Source organism: Patiria miniata, unplaced genomic scaffold (assembly GCF_015706575.1).
Source record: "Patiria miniata isolate m_02_andy unplaced genomic scaffold, ASM1570657v1 HiC_scaffold_2, whole genome shotgun sequence".
Classification (NCBI taxonomy): Eukaryota; Metazoa; Echinodermata; class Asteroidea; order Valvatida; family Asterinidae; genus Patiria; species Patiria miniata.
This window is the reverse complement of record NW_024037058.1, coordinates 19,018,932-19,029,134: the sequence shown is the minus strand read 5'-3', so window position 1 is coordinate 19,029,134 and position 10,203 is coordinate 19,018,932. Positions and strand designations below refer to the sequence as shown.

The 10,203-nt window shown below is 40.5% G+C and overlaps 1 protein-coding gene across 1 annotated transcript; it reads right to left on the bottom strand.

Annotated features, from left to right (window-relative positions):
• Positions 1–4,802, bottom strand: LOC119726812. The gene is made up of 3 exons (XM_038198672.1): positions 4,633–4,802; positions 1,691–1,860; positions 1–1,117 (listed from the first exon to the last, which is right to left on the bottom strand). The coding sequence occupies exons 1-3, from the start codon at positions 4,681–4,683 to the stop codon at positions 856–858; spliced, it is 483 nt and encodes a 160-aa protein (XP_038054600.1). The 5' UTR covers positions 4,684–4,802; the 3' UTR covers positions 1–855.
• Between the last annotated feature and the right edge of the window lie 5,401 nt (positions 4,803–10,203).

Sequence of the window (10,203 nt, the reverse complement as noted above, 5' to 3'; positions counted from 1 at the left end):
GTTCAGGTGGAAAATAAAAGGTATTTCCACCAAATTCATTTGAATGTACTCTTGTCATATTATGTGCTGTAAGGATTGGGACATGCACAAATACAGTGAAAATCCCTTATTGTGGTAATGTTTTGTAAACAGGATGAAAAATTATTACTTTTACATTATTGGCATTTTTCGGCAACCGAAAGTGTCATTTTCATGATTTTCTCAGTATTTAAAAGGAAAATCTCTCAGCTTTTCCCAAAACATAAACATTTCACCGATCCCTTTTTGGTTAAAGGTAAACGTTTAGGGTTGCATTTTCTTGGGTCACCCTGTGTATCATTGTTTTAGCTTAAAGTTTCGTTTCCCGTGTTTTTCACCAATTTCGAATTTCTTTCTTTCTCTCTGAATACATTTCAACTTGTACGTTACTCTTATATATTACAATTAAAAGTCTCATTTCACCCTTATTTTGGTTGGGGGATCTGCAACGCTCACAGAAAAAAAAGAGGTCTTTATTTTGGGCACAAACAGATCAACCTTGTGAGCAGACTGGTTCCCGGTCCGTACATTACCAAGAACGGATTGACTGTTGTCGGGACACAAGTAATTCGAAGATTGCAAAGCTATAATTCAATAACTGAGTGTTGGCCTAACTAATTTGTGGTTGACGTCTCATCAAAAAACGAATAACTTTTGTATTGCTAGAAAAAAAGCAATTAAGCATTTAATTTTGGGATTGAAACTAAAAAAAAACACAGAGGAAGGCAACGTTTGAACAGCGTTTAGAATGACAGTTTGCATGCGGATTACTTCGTTATATTAGTCAACAGCGCGCATTTTTTTATGACAGTCACTTGTATTATCATTGCGCGTAAATTAACAAGTATACTTCCAGAAGATAATTGAGCCCTCCTGGCTGCTTCTGAAGCCAAAGTCGTTGGTTACAACCATGTCACTCCTTGCGCTTGTAGTTTGGCGGGTGCCAGTCACGATTGCAACGTGTCTCCCATCGCCGGCCACGTACCCAAGACCTGCGGTGCTGCTGTAGGTCCAGCATCTGTCTTCACTCAGGTAGGAGGAATATCGGTTGCCCCATTCCCCAGCTCCGACTGGGGACCACCTCAACCATCGAGGCCAGCTGAGAAAAAACGGAGCACAATATCCGCAATTTGCTTTTAAAAGGGTTAGTTTATGTCTGAACGAGTGGCAGCGTTTTGATTGCATAATAAAGGTCTAAAATTTACAACAAATCGTAGTTGAGCGACGTCCTTTCCAAGGGCGCCACTATAGCTTGATTCCCCGACCAAACGATGACTAATCTGTTAAAGGTAGAGTACATCATTTGTAATTTGTCCATTTGTAATTTGTCCATTTGTAATTTGTCAACAAAATTGCTCAAAATTCAAAGAAGGGCGATTAACAACTAACCTGAGAAAGTTTAAGCTCAGTGAATGCTGTGTAGAATCTCAATTTCAAATTAATAGTTACTAAGTCAGATTTTGTGTTCTTCAAAAGACAGCATGGCAAAAAAAATAATTTCACATGGAGTTTAGTGCCATTACTATCTTTAAACCGAGTAGGCCTAAGCTTTTCAACAATAATTTTGTCAGTTACTTTCTATATAGGTGCAAATTATGTACTCTTGTTTGTCTGTCCATATACTTGACTGTATTTGCAAAATGAAACAATTTGAGAATCATGGTTTCACTACCGGTGTGGTACGGTAGCCCCGGCTTCTTCTAGAACTTCAGCCACGAAGATGTTACACTTGTTTGTATTCCTCCCGGTCCGGTGGGACGAGACAAAGGACCACACTGTGCTTCCCGTGTACCCTCGAGCAACTTGGGCAATCGTTGAACCCGTCACTGCTTCGGCCCCGTGCTGCTGAAAAGAAAAATCAAATGGAGTTGCTGAAATCACAAATAAAGTCACTGAAAGTGTCCCTAAATTCAGTAGGCACGGATGTCCTTTTTTTCCTGCGGGTACTAGTCGTTTTGCAGTAGAAGTGTACGTAGATGGAGTCCACATGTATGTACAGTATATAGGATAACCCTCGGCCAGAATACACCTGACATAGACATCTAGTTCCAACTTTTAAGTCGTTTTCTGCTTCATCATGCCAACGAATGCGGGCACTGTTATCACTTCAGGCACATACAGTATACTCCAGGAATATTAGTACATGTACAAAATAAAGAACCAAAATGTTGCCTATTGAAAGTTTTGTATCAAATATTCGCTGGACCAAAATGTTACTCGGTACTTTGTATCTAATTTTCGCAGGACCCGGAGGGCTTTCATAGCCCTCTTCGAACCTGAGTCACTGACTGACTACTGACCGACTGGCTACCAATCTCACTCACTGAGTCTCACTTGTGAAATATATAGGGGGGTACCTATCTCATCAAATGTCACTTGTAGATTAGACCAGTTACCTTATCTCACTGACCAACGGTCATTATGTGAATTAGACTGGCGCTGCCTAAGGTTCATGTAATTTCATGGTACCAGCGTAGGTAATAAGTCGAGTCTCCATGCTCAAGGCGTGGCTGAATCCATAAACTTTTTAGCTATTTTGAATCGACTGAATACAATTTTGGGAGCTCTAGGCGAGGACCAGCTTGAGAGTAAAGTATTTATCTTTTGTGCATTTTTTTTGGCGTTTGAGGCAACAAAAGTGCTCAAAATCTAAAGAAGAGTGCTTCACAACTAACCTGATGGAAGTTTTAGCTCAGTAAACGCTGTACCGGTATACTCTGAGAAAACAATATTCTAGGATCTCGATTTCAATTCAAAAGTTGCCGAGTCATGTATTGAATTGCGCCCGAAATCAGCGAACGGGAAACGTTCTCATTCAGCCGATTGCAGCTATACGCGATGTCACGCACAACCGCGGCGCCGCCTGTGCGTCTTGTCAACGCTTGCGCGCACCCTTTCATGGCTTCGCCAAATTGAAAACGAACTACTAACATTGCGTCCAAAATGCGTCTTTTAAACGCATGTTTGGAAATGACCTCCTGTTATTGTTTTCTTCAAAATGGCAGCATGCCATAGTGTCTTTACTATCTTTAAACCAAGTATGCCATTCAGCAATAATTTCGTCAGTTACCTTTTGGATACCTGCAAATACTCTACCTTTGACTGTAATGTTATGATTTTTTTTTTCAGACCGAGTCCGGGTCGTGAAAATATTAAAGGAAGATGGAGAGAGGGACATCACTTGATGCTTGGGGTGCTGCTCAAAATACATACATGTAATTATATTTATACGTTTGATTTGTTTTGCATTTGTAACAAAATCGAGTTTTGTTTTCCACTTTGCAACGTAGGTTTTTGCGGATTTACTCACTGAGGAAAATTGCTTTTCTGGGCAGATTTTACAACATTTTTGTTTCTTTTGTTCACGGAAACGTCTTTGTTGAACTCAATCGTTCATCTGTTGCTGAAAAAGAAGCTCGATTTTGCATTTTTGTGCTTAGTTTATGGGAGAGTCTTTTTACAGGGACAACTGGAAAGACAATGGCTTGTCCTCGGGAGGTATGTAAAACATGGCAGTGTGAACGCATGACTGTTTGGCATGCTAAACTATTCTTAATAGTATTTTCATTGAGTGCACTGGGATATTTACCATCATCAGGGCACTCGACTTAACATTGCAAAACAACACAGTATGAATGTGAATGCAAACGGGAAACTGCGTGGGGGGAAATGCAGGCTGTGTGGACTGTATTTCAATAGGCCCACTGCATGTCAACCAGAAACAAGTTCCACTACCTTTTTGTTGTTTCCGGTTAAAAAGAGAGATTCTAGAGCTGTTTTGTGAAACCTTAAGGTGAACGTTTCTGGCATAACTTCCTCGAATTTTATACATATCCAACTGCATGGTTGATTGACCATCAACAAACTAAATAGGAGAACCTTGGACAATAGAGTACGCGACGCCTTACTGTACAAATGATATGTGTACATAACAACGCTGTGTAGACATCTGTACATTGTACTCGGACATTCATATCTGCAATGTTAGTCTACTATCGAGACTCGGTTATTTTATAGATCATTTTCACCGCAGCCACGTTCGAGGTGTATGATTATGTTTATAGTTTTTTTCAACGAAAAAGTGCAGTAACATAAGGATACAGCTTAATTTGTCATTTGCATTTCGCTAAGATTCCAATTGAAATCGTCATAATGAAATCATTTTATTTGATTACCTATAATGGTGATTTATTAACCAGTTTTCTCCCCGATATATCATGTCCTTTTATTACTGATTTTTAGTTGTGCTTTGGTCACCACATACAGCTTGTAGTGGCACCAGAGTAAAAAGAATTGGATCATATGTGAACTAGACCCCCAAAATTTTTACACGTTTTCTATGCTTTCTTTTAAATAATATTCAGTAACAACTGATCGAGCTAAAAACACGTTAGTTAACGGACCCCACTTAAAGGCATAGGATCATTAATACATTTGCATTTATCCCAAAAGTAATCGCCACCGGTGTTTGTCAAACATCTTACTTGCATTAAAAAGATCGTACTGAATACTACACACCCCGTTAAATTATGCCGTCTGGCTTGATGTCATTTAGAAGACAAAGTGAAGAAATAATCAAAGTGATCAAGAAATAAAATGACGAGTGAAACTTACGAAGTAAAAGGCCCCAAGCAGAACCAGCAACACCGCCGATGTGAATTTCATGGTGCTGAGTTCGGAGTTTCACCTTGATGACTCGACCGATTGAAATAAACTGATGTTCAGTTGCAAGTTCGCCCCTACTTTTTATCGAAAGCCGATGGTGACATCAATGGACCGATCCAGTAAGCACCGCCCATGGTATATTCTGACAAATCACAGCCGTGATTTATGTCCGACGTGCGTGCACAAACGTCCGACATGCGTGCACGCGCGTATGATGCGCGCGGCAGGAAAATGCAGTGTGGCATTGGAGAGAGGGGCACGTGTTAATTTGTCCACGTGCGCAGTGGGCGGGGCTTACTGGATCGGTCCATTTCCGTGAGCTCTCAATGGGCGTATTTTGTTTAGTCGGTGATCCGGAGTCATCACGTGTGCATGGAATTGAATGTATGCAAATTGGGCATCGGGACATTTCCCCCATTTTAGATTTGTTTTTCTTTGGCAGCCAAAATATGTGTAGCCCACTATTCTTTTAAAAATACTCAGAGCGCTCACAGGTATTTCAGCTGCACAGAAAAATGATGATCAACATGTCATCTTTCATTTTCTTTTCATTTTTTGGTAGGTTGACCATTGACTTTTCGAGATATTCTCACCCAAAGAAGACGCGACCCATTTTCCCCAAAGCGGAAAAGTAGCCATCTTGAAAAACGATCCCTCCACAACATGGCGAAAAAGCGCAACTTTCGAGCCCAATAGCATCCAAAATGCTCAGAATTGGAAGCCCCAAGTCCGGGCCAGAGGTTCATTGCCATATCTCTTCAATTCCCTAATTTCATAGCTCTCATAACTCTCTAATATAGAATATTTTCAGGGTACAACTTTTATTCTTGGGCTCGGCGAAAAGATTAAGACCTATTTACCGGTGTGCACGAGTATATTTTTTTGGATCATCGATGTTCACTTTTACGCCGGGTAGTTAAGTGATACCGCCCTCATTCATTGCGATTGTGTTAGACAAGCCGTCTGGCTTGCTACTTCTCCCTAGCCTTTGGTGTTGAAGTCATTTAGAGACTCAATTAGGCCCTTAAACAACGGAACCCAGATTGGCATTAACATTGCTCTTGGTTCAAGACCTTTATACCAGAGAAATGACACATGTTTAATTGTTTATAATATCTGAAATTCGTAATTCGAACTCATTTTGTGACGCGAGCTGCATATATTTTTAGTATTGTCATCGAAAGAGGGCGCAGTTTTACTCGGCGACCGCTTGTTGATCAAGTCCAAAATGGAAAAGAGGTACGATCAACCTAGTATTGGACCATTTGCGTGTGCAAAAAATTTAAACAGGAATGCAAATGAGGAATGGTTGGGTGCCTTCGTGTGTGTTACAATAGCGTTTGTTTTTGTATGCGGTGTCTGAGGCAAACAGCATCAATTCGTCACGCCGTGGAAGTTAAAATGTTAATCTGGCCCGCAAATATGCAGTATCACACAAGGGCGGATCGGGGGGGGGGCAAAGGGGGCCATGCCCCCCCCAAAAAAAAAAAAACGAAACCAATTTTTTTTTTATGTGACATCGCAATAAAGGCAGGCAATGAGTACACCACCATCTTTTCCTCAAAAAAACATTGGTTTAAGTGGTCAGAAATTGCCTCAGATCGCACCACAGAGCATCTAGAATCCAAAAAAAAAATTTGACCCACTTTTTTGGGGGACCAAAATTTTTTTGGGCCCCCCAAAAAATTGTGTTCTGGATCCGCCCTTGGTATCACATTAGATATTAATATGAGCAAACTAGACAGGAAAGGAGTATTTTTAAGAAGGCATGGACGTTATAATTACAATGATCGTGAAAAAAACGTAATCCACATTCGAAATGACAACACCAACTACACGATATAAATCCATTACTAGCAAATTGCGGTATCAAATCCGGATACATCCGGGTTTTTTTCGAGAATAATTTTACCGGTACAACCCTGTTATCGGGCCTATAATGTATTACGTAACATGCACAACACGTCTTTAAGAGAAAAAATGAATCTCATTAATACGTTCGTAAGACATAGGTTGGTAACAACCATTTATTTGATATTGGACAAAGAAATATCACACCCACTTCAGGATAATCAAACTGAAGAAACAGTGAGAGTTATGCAATGGTGCAATGTCTTACAGTCCCGGTGGCCCCCAACCCCATTGTTCATCAGATTCCTCACTTGTTTTTGCAGGATGCTAGACCAGAATTCGTCGGGGTATAGATAAGGGAAATTGGGGTTGGGGTCATTGAAGTTAGACAAATTGTGTGCACAACCCTATCAGCATGTCCCTTTAAGGTACCATTCCCCGTAATTATTATTTCCCTTTAAAATAAAATTATTTCAGGCTTGTTTTAGCCCAAAGAACAGATTCATTCTGCTTGTTCCTGACATTAACTCAATTTCATGCTCGGAAGGTTTCACATTATTAAAATTCAAGACAGACTTCTCCTATCCTACTTGAAGACACATTTTCCGAACTAGGATTATTTGCTTGCAACACCGCAGCAGTCCGGCCACGGGCTGTTTTCATCGGGAAGTGATACTCGATGTAAGCTCCGCTGCCTGGAGTCGGCCTTACCGAAATAACCCAAGCAGGGGTTTGGGGAACGAATACTGATGCGGTTTCAAGACGGCGTTTGAATCCCAAATCCGGTATTAAAAATTAAAAACAAAAATATGAAATTTTTTTGAAGCCTATGCAATGATTATTATTTTGTCATAAATCTTTTGGGCAATGGTAAAACTAAACATTCTAGTTTGGAAGGTGCACACAGTGCAGCTCGGAAACATGAACAAACAACGAAGCAAGACAGGCAAGCCCAATAGTAAAGCTGTCACAGAGCGCACAAAATTCCACTCAATTGATTAAGGAATGCCTAATCACTGGAAGATTTTTCTCGCATCTGGTCTTTACAAAATGGGCAGGATTTAGCCCATGCATTTGCGTTATGGGGTCATCCTATACGATAACACTGCCCGATTCACTTAACCAGCCTACAACCAGTCGAAGCCACAAGTGACAGTCAGTCAGTCAGTCAGTCACGGTCAGTTGGATAGGTACAAAGTGGACTGTAAGCTGGCCCTCTGAGCCCAACCAAAATGAAGAAATGTACACTTTAAGAGGTTGAAGGAAAACCCCGCATGAATAAACTAGGGAAACCCATGGACTCAGGTAGGGACTTAAACCCAATCTTGACATGTTGACCCCTGGTAGGATTCGACCCGGGTCATAGAGTTACTACTAGTACCGCTATGCAAAGTGACGCCTTCAGATTGGTCGCTTGTCATTGTCACTCGCACTTCGAAATGCCCCGACGAAAATTTCTGTCATCCGGCTAACTTTGTAATCCCCTTCCGATCGGATTCTGGATCTACCAGTGGTTATCACGTCAATTTCTTCAATCTAAGGATGTCACCATCACTGGAGTACCTTTTTATCCAGACGACGATATCTTTTTTTATACGATGACTCCTCATGTGATGAAATATACGAGCAATACCAGCTTCATTGGTAAATCCCCCGTCTCCTTCTCCTTCAACATATCGATTCGATCATTATTTAGCTTTGGGAGAAGGTAATGTTTAACCACCCTCGGGGCTTGGTTTAGCAGGGGAGCATCTAATCACTGTCTTCGAGATTCCGAATTGAATTCGAGTGTACGAGATTTTAGTGGAAATAGTGCTTTGCGTTTGTCTCTCATATTTTGTCCAATATATAGCAACGCTTATCAGCAATATTGTAGTAAGAAATCCTTCTGGAAAGGCTCCACTCTTACTCTTCGCCAACAGAACATGTACCAAGCCATGGCAACGCTATCAGTTACGCTTCCTTAAAGATCGGGGCCACCAGGTTTTATTTCAATTTCTGAACATTTCGGCGCAGTGCATGCAGCGACACTAATTGTCAACACAATTCCAGCAATTAGTAATTTGGTTCGCGACTGCGCATGACTCGCAAATGATGACAAACATGGTTTGCGTCTAATATACTGTTGTTTAATATTTCCTTCAATTTCATTTTTGTTATTAGTAAAGGTTAGTTGGGTGTTGCATCACGTCTTGCCGACGACCATCAAGATTACTCAAATTAAATCACTTCGTCACTGATTGGATTTCAGACCGGAGCTTGTTAGATCCCACATCGAATTAAGTGTAGGGGAGGTTGAGGCGTGGAAGACGGTTTATCCGTTTGTAGCTTCACCGTATTGTTTTCTGATACGTGTGTTGAGGTATTTTTCTTGGATGTAACAGTTTAGCCCACAAAAAGATGCTGGAAGCGAGATGTCTCACAGAGGATATTCCACATCAATTTTGAAAACAAAATAGCCATCTCATTGGGAAGATATGTAACATCAGATCTACATTTTGAATTTGCGGTGGTCGTTATTTTGAAGAGCAGTACGTGACTGAAGAAACCTGGCGAAGAAAGTAGATGTTTTCCTCCGAAATGATAGGAAGAAATCATCCTGAATAAAACCTTGATATGTCACCTCATAACCCCAGCCGTGTCAGCTGGTACCGAGACGTTGCTGCGTCTATTGTTAAAATAACAGCACGTGAACTCAATGAGCCTTATAACCACCTCCCCCATCAAAGTCTCTAGCCACGCATATTATACTTTTCATATCCAGCAGGTGATATTCAATTTGTATTCTAAACTCTAGTACAATTTAGAATTTTATACCACCCACATTGGATCTACACTGATCCATATTGGCGCTCTATATACGCGGTATCTCATCAATTTAATGCCATACCTAACCAGTATTAAATTCTGCTGAATTATGCATTTCTTATGATCCTAGTCACCCCATTCCGAGAGGTATATCGATGAATCTTCAGGCAGATGTTTTAACTTCAGATGTTGTCCGTGCCTGCAGTCAATTGCATATGATCCTGGGCAGAGTAAAAACTTGCATGAAATGCATATCAAGTTAGAACCGTATGATAAACACCCTGTAGCCTTCCACGCGTGTATCTTGTGGTGTCTCCAGCACGATTCTTAAATCGTTCAATATGTTATGGATTGATGGCATAGAAGAGACAGCTCATTATACGAAATAGATATCAGTAAGATACGGGAACGACCACCTACCTAAACCTTTACCTTACCTTTACCTTTTTCATGAAAATGCACGATTCCAGCTGTGCATAAATTACTATTGGAACCCAATTGGTAAACTGCCCATAACCTTTTTCAGGGTATGTGCATGTACCGGCTATCTACCCTCAGCAGTCACGGTCCAATATGAATGTTTTCAAATTGTACTACCAACGCTGAGTAAAAAAAAAAGGAACCCAAATGGCAGGACCATTTTCTTAATAAAGTCCTCCATGTATAGCACTCTCAAGAATTCTTTTCGTTTTGCTGAAAGAACACTTACCTTTTTTGTGATCCGTTTACAGAACTTTAAAACGGTGGTTTTGTTTAAAATTCCGTAACTTGAAAAGTACATGAGTGATTTAAATGATGTTTGTACTTAAAGAAAGCTTATTAATTGGGCTTTCATTTCTTAGATTTTGGTAGTGCTACATG

Excerpts from the sequence above, each read along its gene's own strand:
- LOC119726812 (XM_038198672.1), bottom strand. The coding sequence starts at position 4,683 with ATGAAATTCACATCGGCGGTGTTGCTGGTTCTGCTTGGGGCCTTTTAC. Across the intron at positions 1,861-4,632 it reads TGCTTGGGGCCTTTTACTTC|CACGGGGCCGAAGCAGTGAC; the intron begins GTAAGTTTCACT and ends TCTTTTCAGCAG. Across the intron at positions 1,118-1,690 it reads GGGGCTACCGTACCACACCG|CTGGCCTCGATGGTTGAGGT; the intron begins GTAGTGAAACCA and ends GTTTTTTCTCAG.